The sequence below is a fragment of the Dendropsophus ebraccatus genome, chromosome 10 (genome assembly GCF_027789765.1).
Source record: "Dendropsophus ebraccatus isolate aDenEbr1 chromosome 10, aDenEbr1.pat, whole genome shotgun sequence".
Taxonomy (NCBI): Eukaryota; Metazoa; Chordata; class Amphibia; order Anura; family Hylidae; genus Dendropsophus; species Dendropsophus ebraccatus.
Window position 1 is genome coordinate 11,644,091 of NC_091463.1, and position 17,880 is coordinate 11,661,970.

Here is a 17,880-nt window from a genome sequence, read left to right on the forward strand (position 1 = left end):
AGCAGGGACAGTGTACAGTTTGGTGGCTTCCAGCCACCAGGGGGAGCTCACACAGCACAGTTGTACAGCACAGCAGGAACAGCATACAGTATGGCGGCTTCCAGCCACCAGGGGAAGCTCACCACAGCACACACGAACAGCGCAGCAGGAATAGAGCACATGGTATGGTAGCTTCCAGCCACCAGGGGGAACTCACCACAGCGCTCACGTACAGCACAGCAGGGACAGTGTACAGTGTGCTGTCAGGCAATGGAATAATGGCAGACTGCGCAGCTCTTGATGCTTTGGCTGCACATTTACAAGTGATGGCTGCGGAAGGAATATCATGTCCTACATGCAGCTGCTCTGCAACAAACCGTGAAGAAAGGGGACAGCGGTGGTGGGCTAAAAAAATGACAGCTGCATGCCCCGGTGTTCTGTTTGGCGGGCATGCTTCCAAACAAAAACGTGGCTAGGTCTTAATTTTAGGGGAGGCCTTATATTCAGCAGCTCAGCAAAACCTCCACTAGGTCTTATTTTTGGTGAAACAGAATACGTCATTATGACTAGATATCACGTATGTATGTGGAGAGATGGACAACACCTGATCTCGCACATCTTCATCCTTATATTCAGGAAATGCCATTGATTCCAGGACACTGAGCCCCTGAGAATCTATGGTGGTCCTGGAGCTCACAGCCCCTTATTGGCCGTAGTGTCTCTGATAATGGACACAATGTTGTTCTGTTGTTTGTAATTTCAGAAGCCACCAGCCCGATGACCTCCAGCTCGTTCCCGCTCATGCAAGGTTTGTGTCTGCAGTCCTGTATATCCCGTGCTTCCCCTATGTCTCATCCATCACTGAGGCTGCACCACTGAGGGCGTCCGAGGACCACATGTCTGTGAGATGCAGCGTATACAGCAGCAAGGCGTCATCTCCAGGGTGTCATGACTGTCAGCCGTCTGTGCAAAGACTCACAACCTCTCGTAGTCATTGTCATTTCTCTTGTGTTAAAGGCAAAGGATGGAAGAAGAAGATAAAACGGAAGGAGGAAACAAACAACAAGTCTGTGAAAGAAGAGAAAAGCGGTAAAGTAGAAGGTAAGTCTAGTGTGAGAGCAACGTCCCGGGGTCTTCTCCAGGACGTCATCTATGTACCTGATCCTAACATGTCTGAACTCTAAGGAGATATTGGGCTCCGTTCACATCACCGCTCCCCTGTACAGCCAGCTGTGATATTATAAGGTCCAGGACTATGTGCAGGATTCTTCACCACCATCTATTCTCCACAATACAGCTATAATAAGGGCGAGACCCCCTGTAGTGGTTGATGAGGTGAGGTTGTGGATCACGTCTCTCGTGCACGCCCCTGCACTACTGTAACTGTATAGAGCACAGACCCCTGCACTACTGTAATGTATAGAGCACAGGCCCCTGCACTACTGTAACTGTATAGAGCACAGACCCCTGCACTACTGTAATGTATAGAGCACACGCCTCTGCACTACTGTAACTGTATAGAGCACAGACCCCTGCACTACTGTAATGTATAGAGCACACGCTCCTGCACTACTGTGATGTATAGAGCACAGGCCCCTGCACTACTGTAATGTATAGAGCACATGCTCCTGCACTACTGTAATGTATAGAGCACAGGCCCCTGCACTACTGTAACTGTATAGAGCACAGGCCCCTGCACTACTGTAACTGTATAGAGCACACGCCCCTGCACTACTGTAACTGTATAGAGCACAGGCCCCTGCACTACTGTAACTGTATAGAGCACAGGCCTCTGCACTACTGTAACTGTATAGAGCACAGGCCCCTGCACTACTGTAACTGTATAGAGCACAGGCCCCTGCACTACTGTAACTGTATAGAGCACAGGCCCCTGCACTACTGTAACTGTATAGAGCACAGGCCCCTGCACTACTGTAACTGTATAGAGCACAGGCCCCTGCACTACTGTAACTGTATAGAGCACAGGCCCCTGCACTACTGTAATGTATATAGCACAGGCCCCTGCACTACTGTAATGTATATAGCACAGGCCTCTGCACTACTGTAACTGTATAGAGCACAGGCCTCTGCACTACTGTAATGTATAGAGCACAGGCCCCTGCACTACTGTAACTGTATAGAGCACAGGCCCCTGCACTACTGTAATGTATATAGCACAGGCCTCTGCACTACTGTAACTGTATAGAGCACAGACCCCTGCACTACTGTAATGTATAGAGCACACGCCTCTGCACTACTGTAACTGTATAGAGCACAGGCCCCTGCACTACTGTGATGTATAGAGCACAGACCCCTGCACTACTGTAATGTATAGAGCACAGGCCCCTGCACTACTGTAATGTATAGAGCACAGTCCCCTGCACTGCTGTAATGTATAGAGCACAGGCCCCTGCACTACTGTAATGTATAGAGCACAGGCCCCTGCGCTACTGTAACTGTATAGAGCACAGGCCCCTGCACTACTGTAACTGTATAGAGCACAGGCCCCTGCACTACTGTAACTGTATAGAGCACAGGCCTCTGCACTACTGTAACTGTATAGAGCAAACGCTCCTGCACTACTGTAATGTATAGAGCACAGGCCCCTGCACTGCTGTAATGTATAGAGCACAGACCCCTGCACTACTGTAATGTATATAGCACAGGCCCCTGCACTACTGTAATGTATATAGCACAGGCCCCTGCACTACTGTAATGTATAGAGCACAGGCCCCTGCACTACTGTAATGTATAGAGCACAGACCCCTGCACTACTGTAATGTATAGAGCACAGTCCCCTGCACTACTGTAATGTATAGAGCACAGGCCCCTGCACTACTGTAATGTATATAGCACAGGCCCCTGCACTACTGTAATGTATAGAGCACAGGCCCCTGCACTACTGTAATGTATATAGCACAGGCCCCTGCACTACTGTAATGTATAGAGCACAGGCCCCTGCACTACTGTAACTGTATAGAGCACAGGCCTCTGCACTACTGTAATGTATAGAGCACAGGCCCCTGCACTACTGTAATGTATAGAGCACAGGCCCCTGCACTACTGTAATGTATAGAGCACAGGCCCCTGCACTACTGTAATGTATAGAGCACACGCTCCTGCACTACTGTGATGTATAGAGCACAGGCCCCTGCACTACTGTAATGTATAGAGCACAGGCCCCTGCACTACTGTAATGTATAGAGCACAGGCCCCTGCACTACTGTAACTGTATAGAGCACAGGCCCCTGCACTACTGTAATGTATAGAGCACAGGCCCCTGCACTACTGTAATGTATAGAGCACAGGCCCCTGCACTACTGTAACTGTATAGAGCACAGGCCTCTGCACTACTGTAACTGTATAGAGCACAGGCCCCTGCACTACTGTAACTGTATAGAGCACAGGCCCCTGCACTACTGTAACTGTATAGAGCACAGACCCCTGCACTACTGTAATGTATAGAGCACAGTCCCCTGCACTACTGTAATGTATAGAGCACAGACCCCTGCACTACTGTAATGTATAGAGCACAGGCCCCTGCACTACTGTAACTGTATAGAGCACAGACCCCTGCACTACTGTAATGTATAGAGCACAGGCCCCTGCACTACTGTAACTGTATAGAGCACACACCTCTGCACTACTGTAATGTATAGAGCACAGGCCCCTGCACTACTGTAACTGTATAGAGCACAGGCCTCTGCACTACTGTAATGTATAGAGCACAGGCCTCTGCACTACTGTAATGTATAGAGCACAGGCCCCTGCACTACTGTAACTGTATAGAGCACAGACCCCTGCACTACTGTAATGTATAGAGCACAGGCCTCTGCACTACTGTAATGTATAGAGCACAGGCCCCTGCACTACTGTAATGTATAGAGCACAGGCCCCTGCACTACTGTAATGTATAGAGCAGAGGCCCCTGCACTACTGTAATGTATAGAGCACACGCCCCTGCACTACTGTAACTGTATAGAGCACAGGCCCCTGCACTACTGTAATGTATAGAGCACACGCCCCTGCACTACTGTAACTGTATAGAGCACAGGCCCCTGCACTACTGTAATGTATAGAGCACAGGCCCCTGCACTACTGTAACTGTATAGAGCACAGGCCCCTGCACTACTGTAATGTATAGAGCACAGGCCCCTGCACTACTGTAATGTATAGAGCAGAGGCCCCTGCACTACTGTAATGTATAGAGCACAGGCCTCTGCACTACTGTAATGTATAGAGCACAGGCCCCTGCACTACTGTAATGTATAGAGCACAGGCCCCTGCACTACTGTAACTGTATAGAGCACAGGCCCCTGCACTACTGTAATGTATAGAGCACAGGCCCCTGCACTACTGTACATGTGTCCCCTTGGTGTATGGCTCCTGCTATGTAGCTGCAGGACTGACACCGGGGGGGCCTGGGGAGGTGATAGGAGGGGTTATAATGGCTTCTGTCTTCTCTTTCCCCATCTACATAGTGCTCAGTGATTGTTATACAGGAGATACCACTACGGGTGGCTCTCACAGTCACATACACATTATATAGAGCTAATGTCCCCTGGCTTTTCTGACCTAGTGGGAGACCTATGAACCCAGATGATCAGCACATCTTCCTGGTGCCCCAGAGGCCGCAGTACATATTACTGTGCATATACCCTTTATAGAAGAAAAAAACATGGAAAGAACCACCTCATTCCTGTCCCTGTACAAGGTAACCAGCCAGGCTGTGTGACCGCTCTGCACCCTGACCAGACACTAACATTACCTGCTATGTATGTGAGCGCGGCCCTGTCTGCCATCATAGACCGCTCTCACTAGGTGGCACAGGGAATCACACTGAGCCCTCACCAGTGCTGCTGCTGGATACGGCTCCTAGGATCAGCCTGCCAGAGAGTGCCGGAAGCCAAGAAGAATATTGCATCACAACGCTCAGTGCTGGCACAGTATCTATATACCTGCTACATTAAGGGTGCTTTCAGACACGACTGATGCGCAGCAGATCTGCAGCAGATTTGATACTGTGTTCAGTTATTTACATCAAATCTGCTGCGTATCTGCTGCATATATGGTGTGTGTGAAGCTACCCTAAGGGTAGCTTCACACACACCGCATTGCAGCGGATTTTCTGCTGCAGATCCGCAGCAGATCTGATCTAAATGACTGAACACAGTATCAAATCTGCACCATCAAATCTGTTGCGTATCTGCTGCGGATCCGGTGTGTGTGAAGGCACCCTAAAGGGGTAATTCAGCGGAAAAATAAAATACATTCAAATCAACTGGTGTCACCAAGTGCCAGAGATCTGTTATTTACTTCTATATAAAAATTTCCAGTCTTCCAGTATTTATCAGCTGCTGTATGTCCTGCAGGAAGTGGTGTATTCTCTCCAGTCTGACACAGTGCTTTCTGCTGCCACCTCTGTCAATGTCAGGTACTGTCCAGAGCAGCAGCAAATCCCCATAGAAAACCTCTCCTGCTCTGGACAGTTTCTGACATGGACAGAGGTGGCAGCAGAGAGCGCTGTGTCAATGTCAGAAACTGTCCAGAGCAGGAGAGGTTTTCTATTGAGATTTGCTGCTGCTCTGGAAAGTACCTGACATTGACAGAGGTGGCAGCAGAGAGCAGTGTGTCAGACTGGAAAGAATACACCACTTCCTGTTGGGCATACAGCAGCTGATAAGTACTGGAACACTGGATATTTTTTATAGAAGTAAGTTAGTGGCACTTTTAGGCATTAGTTCATTTGAATCAAACGTGTCAAACTCAGGCCCTCCAGCTGTTTCAGAACTGCAATTCCTATCATGGCTGGACAGCCAAAGCTAAAGTTATGGCTGTCCAGGCATAATGGGAATTGTAGTTTTGTAACAGCTGGAGGGCCTGAGTTTGACATGTCTGATTTAAAAGGATATATTTTTTTCTGGAGTACCCCTTTGAAGGTAGATTGCTGGCATGACCTACCTAACCCCCTCATTTCTTAGCAGTGACAGGTGGCACTGGCGAGAGCCACCTGACATGCGCCTTGTGTGAGCTGCTGGGTGCATTGCTGTAGGGAGAGCACAGGAAGTCTGGCTGATGTCCCTGGACACACTATAGTAACTGCCCATGTATGTCATATTATCAGAGTGTTTGCCTGTACGGAGGAGACACTGGAGCCTTCCATGGTAGGTGTAGGTCTGGAGTTCACCTCCCCTATACCTCCCAGAGGAAGGAAACCATGTGATGTGAATGGGGCCTAAGACATCTTGGTGCTGAGCGGATGAGAGGCCAAGGATTGTGCGTTCCTGTGCAGTGTGACCCAGTCATCTCTCCTTATCTAAGCGCTGTGACCCGTGCTGCGTTTAGGCGGTTGTATGAATCTAGAACCCAGTTAGGTCTTGACTAGAACTCCAGAATGTCCGCCCCCCCCCCCCCACATCCTGGAGTCTTCAGAGAAACAAGGGCGTTTCAAGGGGCCTTCCCACCATGTCTAATGATGCTAGAATCCGGAGACGTATATAAGGACATTGCATTGTGAGAACTCTTTTTGAAACCCCCGAAATTGTTCTCTCGCAGAACCGTACACTTGTGGGGCTTGCGGGATTCAGTTCCAGTTTTACAACAATCTCCTGGAGCACATGCAGTCACATGCCGGTGAGAATACCTGCACATTCATTGTCATTTGCCTGTAAATGAAGTCTTCTGCTCTCTCGTTCTCCAGGCTTAGAACTAACGCCATGTCAGGTGCTTTCTATCTGTCTTGTTGTAGTATAAAATCGGATTAACATGGCCGCCTGAGCCAGAGTGAAGCCTCCTGGCCCTTGTCGGCCTTGGCGCTATGTGTATGGCAGAATGGTGGCCGTCAGGTTTCCCCCGTCTCATCCGGCTTTATTAATCTGATTTTCTGACGGATCCATAGAGCAAGGAAAGCTTATGGCAGGACGAGTCCATAGAGCAATTTCATACACCTTTCCTCTTTGTGTCCTCTGTGAAGAAACTAACCTGTTTGCGTGGACGATTGTGCGACCACATTAGACTTGTCCGTTCCAAAGGTTTCTTCTTCCTGTTTTTTAGCGGACAATGAGAACAACATCGTCGCCACCCCCAACCAGACCAGGTCGCTGCCGCCTGCAGAGGACAACTGGAAGCCTCAACCCCAAAGAAACAACACCAATAACAGTACGTGTCTTAGATGGGAGAGCACTGGGGGCATTCACCACACCTACAATTTAAAAGGTTTAAAGGGGCACTCCAGCAATTTTTTTTCTTTCCGCTCAACAGGTTTCAGAAAGTAAAAAATGTTTGTAAATTACTTTTATTTAAAAGGTCCTACCTTTTCTGCTCTTCAACTGCTCCACTTCCTCTGTCGGTGCTGATAACTTCTGCAGACCAGAGGTGGGCAGTACCATGTTGCAGGCAGTGATCAGTAGCTGCCCGATGTTGTAGTGACAGTGGGCAGCTAGTGGACATTGTGTGCTGCAAGGTTTTGTCTGCCCTCAGACTTTCAGTCTTTCATTTATGACCTGGTCTTCGTTTATAGTCTGTTCCTGGCTTTGGCTTAAAAAATCTGTCAGATAAATCTCTCTGTGTAAAGGCACCCTTACACTGAACCGCTATTGGCCTGAACGGTCAGTAAGGCCAAGTGAGACCGATATTGGTTCAGCGTAATAGGACCTTTTATAATGGAGCCGTCTGCATAGAGATCACTGCAGCACATTTCTCCTGATCCCCAAACTATATAAAGTTTTCCTTAATGACCGGATGATAGGATTGGACTAATGTTGGCCTGTACTAACAGATCCCGAGTAGGAACTTTCTAATACTCTAAGCGTTACAATCACCACTGGGTTACAACTCCCTTATGAGATGGAGTCACCAGATATCCCTCTAAAAATAGGTCATCCATAATAATGGCGGCTGTGTGGTACTGTTTAGCCTTGGGTTATACATATTTGGCCACAGCGAGTCAGCCTTGCTTGGAGTGTCATCATTCACCTTAGTATACAGTTTGCATCTGATTGTGTTGCTGTAACCCGCCCGAGATCCTTATCGACTAAACGTTGCCTCTCTCCTTCGCAGCACCCGCAGCGTCTTCTGCACCGGTGCCAGCTGTTAACAACTCTCTCCCCGAAAAGGAGCGCCAACACATCGCAGAGAGGCTTCTGAGGGTAATGTGCGCCGACCTGGGAGCTCTGAGCGTGGTCAACGGCAAAGACTTCCTGAAGCTGGCCCAGACGCTGGTAGACACTGGAGCTCGATATGGGTCATTCTCTGTCAATGAGATCCTGGGTAACATGAACACGCTAGCGCTAAAACATCTGCCTCGAATGTATAACCAAGTCAAAGTCAAGGTGACGTGCGCCCTGGGTAGTAACATCTGCTTGGGGATCGGGGTGACCTGTCACTCTCAGTCCGTAGGTTCGGACTCCTGTTACATCCTTACCGCCTATCAGGCCGAAGGGAATCAGATAAAGCGCTACGTGTTGGGCATTAAAGACGTGGACAATAGAGACAGTGGGGAGTTCATCCACCAATGGGTGCTGAACGTCCTCTCGGAGTTCGTCATGTCAGAGATTAGGACAGTATATGTAACGGACTGCAAGGTCAACTCTGCCGTCTTCTCCAAGGTGGGGACATGTTTACGTTGTTCCGCTTGCTCGTTGAACTCTGTGGTACAAAGCGTATTAAACAAACGCACGTTGCAGGCCCGGAACATGCATGAGGTCATAGAACTATTGAATGTCACAGAGGAGCTGGCAGGGTCATCTGGGATCGCCAGGGAGACATTTGGTTCCTTGGAAGAAAGCTGCCCCCCTCCTTGCTGGAACTCTGTCACAGACTCCCTCCTGCTTGTTCACGAACGGTACGAGCAAATCTGTGAATTTTACAGCCGGGCCAAAAAACTGAACATCATCCAAAACCTAAACAAACATCTACTGAGTAACTTAGCCGCCATATTGGCCCCGGTGAAGCAGGCCGTCATCGAGCTTAGCAACGAGCGCAAACCAACCCTACAGCTTGTTCTTCCCACCTACGTGAAGTTGGAGAAGCTCTTCACCTCAAAGGCCAACGACGCCGGGGTCATCAGCAAACTCTGCCACCTGTTCCTCGAAGCCTTGAAGGAGAACTTTAAGGTGGAGTCTGCACACAAAGTCGCCATGATTTTGGACCCTCAGCAGAAACTCCGGCCCGTTCCTCCATATCAACACGAGGAGATTATCAGTAAGGTCTGTGAATTGATCCACGAGGTTAGAGATGGGGTCGAGGAGGCGGAGTTTGAAGCGCCAGCCAAAAAACCTAGACAATCCACCGAGACGACCAAAGTTCAGGAAGACGATCGGCTGGGGAAGAACGAAGTCTACGACTATCTACAGGAACCTCTCTTTCAGGTGCCTCCGGACCTCTTCCAGTATTGGTCATCGGTTTCCCAAAAACACACGCACCTCTCCAAACTGGCCTTCTGGCTCTTGGCAGTCCCGGCAGTCGGGGCGCGCAGTGAGTGTGTAAATATGTGTGAACAAACATTACTCATCAAAAGGAGGAGACTCCTCAGCCCTGAAGACTTGAACAAAGTCATGTTTCTGAAGTCCAATATGCTTTGAGCCGCTGTGGGTTTGGGGCTTCGGACTGCTCCTAAAACACTGTTCCAAAAATAAGGTGAATGACAAAGGATTTTATGCTGAAAACACTGTGGACCTCAAATAGGAAACGCTAGGAACCAAGTGCTTTTTGTTGTTTTTGTTTAACTTGAGAGAGAGACAGAGCGGGTGTAGTTTTTTCGAGATTCCCCTCGAGCGATGGCGACTGTTCTTTACGCTACAGGCAGCCGACTTCCAAAGTCACTTGAAGATTCAGTTTTTTTTCTCGTTTTTTGTTTCCTCTGAGTTAGTTTTTTCTCTACTCATAGTAGCTATTTATTTTTCACGTAGTATTCAGTGTGTTAAAAGCGAATTTAACTAAAAAAAAAAATCGGGGGAAGGAGATTTTTTTTTTTTTTTTTCAAATTTGAAGGGACGAAGGAGAAAACCTTCAACCAAGCGCGCGGATAAAGAACTTAAAGATTTATCTCCTTTCCCTCCCGTTTCGTTTAATTGTTTAGAGTCTTTTATGTGTTTTTATTCTAAAGGAATCGGCCCGGTTGTGTTTTCTTTTTTTACGTCTGTTCTTTAGACTACTGTATACTGACTGTACTGTTAGAACCCACGTTATTGGTCCGTTTCCCGGTCTGAAGAACCTACGTTTTTGAAAGGAAAAAAAAACAACTTTTTTTTTTTTTCTCACCTAAATTATAAATGGTCTGGAATGTAAGGACTGCATAGGGCGAGCAATGGCTGAATGTACGTGCAATACCTGGCACAATAGTATGCCCACACTATGACTGTAGCACAATCGTCTGGTGGTCACTCAGGTTGTACTACCCGCTGTAGAACTGTTTGCTCTTTAAAGGGGTTCTCCAAGATCACTTAATTTTTTTTTTCTAAACTGGAAACAGCTCCACACTCTTCCTTAGGTTATTTGTGGTATTGCAGCCCAAGCCAATGGATGAGCGTGCAGCTGTTGTTTGGATGAATAGAGACCATCCTTGTAGGTTTGTTCAGGCATAGGAATACATGTTTTCTTCCAAGAACAGCGCCACCCTTGTCCATTGTCAGATGTTGCAGCTTGGCTCCAGTAAAATGAGTAGGGATGGGTTGAAGTACGACTCAGGACCTGTGGACAGGCGTGGCATTGATTTTAGAACAAGGCATCTATGTTTTCATAGGCCTGGACAATCCCTTTAAAGAGGTTATCCAGCGCTACAAAAACATGGCCACTTTTCCCCCTACTGTTGTCTCCAGTTCAGGTGCAGTTTGCAATTAAGCTCCATTTACTTCAATGGAACGGAGTTTCAAAACCCCACCCAAACTGGAGACAAGAGAGGGGGAAAGTGGCCATGTTTTTGTAGCGCTGGATAACCCCTTTAACACTCAGTATCCGGTCATTATGTTTTCTGTCATCCCCCCTATTGCCTCTGTTATAGCACTTTCCACTCCCATAGTACTACAAGCCCTACACTACCTCTAGTAGCCTCCCACACTGTCTGCTAGCCCATGCACGTAAGGAGTCATCATTACACTATGAGGGTCTGACATTCCCCCATATGATATACTGTGATCACCATAGAAATACTAGGAGGATAGTCAGGTGACAGGTTTAGTGTAGAATCCTATAGGGAAGCTCCGACTCCTGACACCAGCCGCAAGCACTACACCCCTTCCATTGCTTACCAGGCACAGCGCTGTACCTTTGGTGGTGACAGTGACTGGTACTGCAGCTCAGTCCCATTGACGTATAGGTGACTGATCTGTAATTCCAAGCATAGCCACCAACAAAAGTATGGCGCTGTTCCTGGTTACCGATAAAGAGGAGTGGAGTGCAAGGAGTCATACCCCACCGCGTTATCACCAGAAATTCGCAATCCATGTGTTGGAATATGAGCGGTTCGGGTTGGTTGCTTGCTGTCCCTACGATAACAATGAACAGGACACAAGGAGATGGGGGCTTTACTTATGATGTCGGGGTTCCTCTATAACGAAGTCGATGTGCCAGACCAGTAAGTATGTGAATACTCCAATGTGTCTCAACAAATACTTTCCTGATAGAACCAAAGCGTCTTCTGATGATGATGATGATGATCAACCAAAGGAAACATTGGGTCTTATCAAAGGTGTTTCAGCCCCTATTAGTTTCTATACTGGGTATTTACCTCACACTCGGAGCTGCAGTCATGGCTTCACTACCGATCCCCCCCAGTACCGGCCTATAGAAGTATATAGATAGGCACACAAATATACGGATATACGCCAGTACATTATAGACAAAAGGATCGGGTTATAGTAATGGCACTAACTACCAGGCACAAAAGCAAAAGTACAATATAATATGATGTCTGAATAACACTAACCTGTATGTATCCTGGATTATCCCTCATAGGTGGCGCTCTCCTCCATACCTGTAATCCCATAGAAGCCTTATAGTATGGATTTGTGGCCATTCTGTGAGTGGAAATGATGTCACTAAATCCCCAGTGATGTCATCACTAACAGACAAGTCTACAAAGTGATTCTTCTCCAGAAGGAATGGAGCCTGCTCCTCGTGCCACCCATTGGAGGTAGTAGCTTCCCTTTGAGTCAGTGTTTGACCCTTAAAGAAGAACATGCCAGAACGTCTCCCAGAAAGCTGTAAAGGGGGCATCCATACTGTCTGCCAAAAACAGCGCCACACTTGTTCTCAGGTTGTGTGTGTGGTATTACAGCCCAGCTCCATCCACACGAATAGAACTGAGCTGCAGTACCAGGCACAACTGAGGACAGGAGAGGCGCTGTTTCTGAAAGAAAGCAGCTGTGTTTTTTTTAATCCTGAATAACATTGACTTTAATGGATGTTATCGCCAGCAGGTGGCAGTGGAGAGCAAGTGTCATTCCTTCTGGAGGAGAGCTGCTTTGCATATCTTTTTCCCATGAAGCATTGCACAGCTTATAAGCCCTCCATACAGTCTCCTCAAGGTGACACTACCCCCTTAGTCCTACTGACATAAGGAAAGACCCCCCCCCCCACTACTTTACAGCACTGGAACCCAAAGTGACCCATAACGTGAGGCCAAAAAAATCCCCAGAATTTCATGTGAATCCACTGGTTGAGCTTTAACTTGAATATGAACCAAATTCTCTCCACCTCCAGATACGCAGGGTGCTGAATAACGCGTCTATCTCATGACAATACACTGACCCCTTCCCCTTTTTATAGATAAAAACCTCTTTATCTGAATTTTTTTTTTTGTTAACATTTTTTTTGCAACCAAAATTCTTTTTTTTTATTTAAAAATTTAGCAATCTCCTTTGCTTGCTAGAATAACCCTTACCTCCTGTTTGGTGTGTGTGTATATATGGAAACTTGTGATGACCTGTAAATAGTCCACCATAACTCCACTGTACAGCGGAACGCGCCAGTCTTGGCTTCAAATGGGTTTTATCGTTGTCCGAGAAGTTTCCCGGGCGATGTATTGACTTTGCACTGTGTTGAGACTAAAGCCAGATGGGGACAATACTGAACGGAAAGAGGTGCGTGTGGCGAAAAGAAACAACAACAAAAAAAAAATGAAAAAAGAAAAAAAAAATGAAAAATATTTTTATTTTTTTACTTTTGTCTTGTAAATTTTATCCAAATGTTAAAAAAAAAATGTTTAATGTGAAGGAATTTCTCAAGGACGATGAAAGGAAGAAAGTAAATGGCAATACCACCTGTTCACTCTGCGGCTCGCCACGAGGCCAGACACAAACCGAGAACCACACAATAGATTTTCTAGGCTTTTCGGCTTTTTCTACAGGTATCAACTAATATTTTTCTTAATCCTTTTTCCGTTTGGCGTTCAGTATTTCTTAATACCGGTAGCGTGTGTTCATTTCTACTTTTTTAGTAACACAATATTTTTCTACAGATGACATTCGGGGCCGATGGTGGCGCCGCCGCACGACGGCTCCTGGTACTGTACGTCCACTCAGATCACTCCGAAAAACGTTACCGTTTTACTAAACAGATTCTGTTCTTTTTGTTTGGTGCAGATGGAGAATCTCACACACGAGCAATACTGCACTACTGAGGTGTCGGCTTCTTCTGGGCTTTTCTTTCCTGTTTTTGTACGTTTTTTCTTTCATTTTTGTTTGTGCCGCCAGAGGGTTAGAACTGGGGAGGAGTTTTTGATAAGAGTTTAATATTAAAAAATATATATAAATTTGCACCTTAAAGGGGTTTTGGACGCTTTGTTATTGAAGCCTTAATGCAAAGCCCAGCGCTTAGGCTGTCCTTTAAGTTTCCACGCTGCCAATCAAGTGTGGGGAATTGCTGAGAAAAGGGCGGAGGCAGTATGACATGTGACTGTGGCTCCGCCCCAATGCCTAGTTATTGGACACTGGGACGGAGAATTAAAGATCGGTATTTTGAAACTGCGCCGGAGTCAGCGTTGGGTAGCAGTGCCTGCAGCTGTAAGGTACTAGGGCCAGGTCACACGCCCACAGGGAAGTGATTGGTTCCCTTTAAGGTTCTATTACATGGGGTGATTATTGTCCAAACAGCACCGTAATCACCCCATATGGTAGACATCGATCATCACCTGATCGTTTTTTGATTTATTTATTTTTTTTGTTCCCTCGCACATCACCCTGTATAATGGAGGATGTGCAGCCGATGAATGATAGAAGTAAATGTTCCTGCCTACTGGGCTGTGTCAGTAAATGAGCACTGACTTGGGCTACTAGGCTTACATTGCAATTTTGCTGACCCTTTAACGTATCCATGCGTGTTATGGGGGTAGGGGTGGGGGGGGGCAAGACACAAAGATGGATGCAGTTGTATGCTATCCGTTTGAATCCACTTTTCCATTGAGTTACATTTAAACCAACCCATTAAAAAAAATAATCTATTAAATAGACAGAAAAAAAACGCAGTGTGAACCCAGCCGTAAGAGATCAACATGGCATAGAATGGACTGTGTAATATGGCCCTAACCCATAGGACAGGTCATCAGTATCCTGACACCTCTGCAATGGAGATGATCGAACAGGGCCGAGGTTCAGGTTTGTACGAACCCGAACCATCAGCGTTTGACTCCCGCTGCCTTCTCGTTCCATGGGGAAGGTGGAGACAGCTCAAGTACCGCCTGGAAAATAGGGATGCAGCCTATTACCTAGGCTGTATTTCTGTTTTCCAGGCAGTAATCGGGCCTGGCAGCAGGAGCCAAATGCTGATGGTTTGGGTTCGTACATGAACCTCGGCCCTGTTCGATCATCTCTACTCTGCAATCAACTGTTGAGTGTTAATCAGGCACAGCGCCATATGTTTGGTAGTGTTTGTAGCTGGTATTACAGCCTGGCAAAGGGAGTCGTGGTCAGAGCACTATAGGTGGCTAATCGTGAGGGTGTCAGGATCGGATCCTCTTAATAGCCATCAATATCAAAGTGTCTAAAACCCCTTAAAAAATTTTCAAAAATAGAAAAATAATAAGATGATATCAAATGATGATTTTTTTTCTATCCGTCAGATTTTAGGGTTGCACCATTTTATTGTAGAATTTTTTGGGGTAAATTGTGACTGTATTTTATAGCTGTACCTGGTTCACCAATGTACAGATTTTTCTTTAGGTAACTTTAGATTTTATGACCTATAAACTTTCTCCTTGTTTATCAACTAAAAACGTGAACTAGTTAAACATTATGGCAGTTTAACGTAAAAGAGAAGCTCCTCCCCTTCCCTCTAGGGCGGCGCTGTTACTCACGTAGGCTCCTTCACATCCAGATGCTGCAGGTTTACAAGCAGATAGGAGGACGCTGTGCGGTTTGACGCGATTTGTGTCTCCGCTCAGAAGTTACGCGATGTGAAGCCGCCTCTGGGTTGGTTTTGTATTCTTTTGTTTTTTTGATATAAATATACTGACATTTGACAAAGTTCTATATATAAATATATAAAGAAGAATTCTATAAATATCTATATACAAACTGAACGGTTTTGCTGTTTTACCAGTTTGTTGCTGTCGGCGGTTCAGTAGAAATATTCCTTGTATAGGTTCCCAGCCGATGCAGGGCGATCCGGGATCACGGGACGATCGCTAGGAAATCTGATTACTTGTTAATGCAACAAATATTTTCTGATATCTGATGCCAAGACAGAAGACACATTGTAACTGTGAGGACGACCCAGTTGCTTGATGACTTTGTCTGTGATGTATTTATGGTTTTACAATAAAATTGAGTTTAAAAAAAAATTCCCCTGATGACCAGTGTGTTACCTGGGGGTTAGTGGGTCATTTTTATGTATGGTAAGGGATAATTATAGAGAGGCATCTTTATATAACTCCGGTGACTCGCTCTGCCTGTCTCTATCTGCTGTGTGCTGGATCTCTAAACGTTTCCTATGAGATGCAGCCTGACAGAGAAACCTGAAGCTGCATCACATAGGAGTACATGGAGACTCTATAGTGCGGGTGAGAGGACAGAGGTTCTGTGTCACTGATCTAGAACTTGCTGCACTTAAAAGACCAAGTTTAGTGAGTAGGACTATATCAGAGGGGAAATAGGAGTGGCAGAGCAGGGGCTGTCAGCAAGCAGCTTCCATATTCATTCTAATAGGCTGCAGGCTCTTCAGGCCTATGAGCCGCCAGTATGTGACATGATTTATTGACTGGGAATAGTGAGGAGGAGACTGCTGAGAAGTGATCTCTACAGAACAGTAAGTATCAGCCGATTGTTAGATTTCATGGCCTGAATGAAAAGATTTCAGGATTATTCTATAGTCAGAAACAAAAGGGAAAATTACATAGCTGATACCCCAGCAGGTAATTGGTGGAGGGGGGGGGGGGGGGGGGGGAAGAGCATATCTTTTAGGCTATGTCTAAAACATACCACCATCTTTGATCAAGGACAAGTTTTTTTCTTTTAAATAGGGGAGTGGCCATGTAGTATCAGGAGACCAGAATCGACTGCTACAATCAGATTTGAAATATTTCCTGTGGTTGAAAAGTAATGAACACAGAAGTTCCACGTTCAGCTTCAGCTCTGTATTCAACACATCAAATAGCTGTGCATCTGAGGGAATATTCCCAATTGTTGCAGCAGCTTCCAGAGTCTCATATGATACCCTGCATGGCCACCCCCTTATTGTAAGAACTTGTCATTGATCCAAGATGGTGGCCATGTTTCAGACATAGCCTAAAAGATATGCCCCTGTATCAGATATATACTAAATAAAAAAAATAAATTCTTTAAAGTGTATCTGAGCAGCAGTAATCTTTTCTGGTGACAGTTTCCCTTTAAGAAACGAAGGATGGATGCTGTCAGCAACCAGGAGGCATTAGAGAAACAATAGTGACACAACCTGTTCCTCTTGTTCAGAAAGGTTAAAAGAACAATGTCTGAAAGAGATCGGAGGGCCTGTGCTCCTGCTGTACTCGCTGCTTCTCTGTCCTATAGACTTTGAAGGGAGTGATGCTTGAGAATATACCTGGCTCATCTGGTCTAAAGACTTGTCATTCAATGGATACAGATCCCGAGATGGATTTTAGAAGAGAGATCCCTTTAAAAAGGGTGTTTTCAGCAGTGAGTCCTGGGGTGACATGGCTGAGACGTATGAGTGTCCATGACCCCAGCGTCACTACTGCAAGTGCTCACAGACATATTTTACAGTCCTGAATGTCACACTGAGGTGTCCTAGGATTACGTCCACTCTATGCGGCCAATTCAGTTATCTCTTTTTTTTTTTTGCTAGAAAAACCTGAGCCGGTTCAAGAAAAGCGCTCAGTAGCTTCTCATTAATCCTCCTATAGGTAACAGACCATAGTCAGTGCAGTCTAGTATATACACTGCCCTCAGTTTTCACAATTTCTGTTACAGCTTTGTGCCAAATTGTAGTGTAAAAAAAAAATCCACTTCTTCATAATGAGAATGTCATAACAGTTTTAGAAATTCTTGCCAATTTATGAAAAATGGATTTTTCACACACAGCCCTCACTATGACACCTACCATTCAGCTCCTCTTTATCTCTGAGATGGTTCTGTTCCTTGGAGGCAAGGTATTAAACCCAGGAAATTAGACAATCAGGAACGACTCTGCACAATACATCAGAGCAAATGCCAAGCCATGAGGAGGAAAGAACTGCCTGTAGAGCTCAGAGACCAGATTGTGTAGAGAAGCAGATCTAGAGAAGGAGACAAACACATCTCTGCTGCAGAGAGAGTGCAATTCCAAGAACACAGCGGCCTCCATAATTCTTACATGGAAGAAAACAACCAGGACTTAGCGTTGCCCCCCTACCAAACAAGGACCATATATACAGGTGGGTCAGCCAGCACCAATCAGGACTTTATGGCAGAGTATCCAGAATGAAACCACTTC

The 17,880-nt window shown here is 46.2% G+C and overlaps 1 protein-coding gene across 13 annotated transcripts in view; it reads left to right on the top strand.

The window, feature by feature from the left end:
• The window catches only part of ZNF618 (zinc finger protein 618), an 86,821-nt gene extending 72,095 nt beyond the window's left edge, over positions 1 to 14,726 (top strand). For 11 of the 13 annotated variants that reach the window (XM_069942662.1, XM_069942663.1, XM_069942660.1 and 8 more), the window contains 5 exons: positions 743 to 787; positions 997 to 1,080; positions 6,535 to 6,612; positions 7,033 to 7,137; positions 8,038 to 14,726. In XM_069942662.1, coding sequence (XP_069798763.1) covers positions 743 to 787; positions 997 to 1,080; positions 6,535 to 6,612; positions 7,033 to 7,137; positions 8,038 to 9,560 — 1,835 coding nt within the window. In that variant the 3' untranslated portion in view covers positions 9,561 to 14,726. The remainder of the gene's footprint in view (positions 1 to 742; positions 788 to 996; positions 1,081 to 6,534; positions 6,613 to 7,032; positions 7,138 to 8,037) is intronic. The other 2 variants (XR_011358621.1, XM_069942665.1) reach the window with 2 other exon arrangements.
• The last annotated feature ends 3,154 nt before the right edge of the window (positions 14,727 to 17,880 follow it).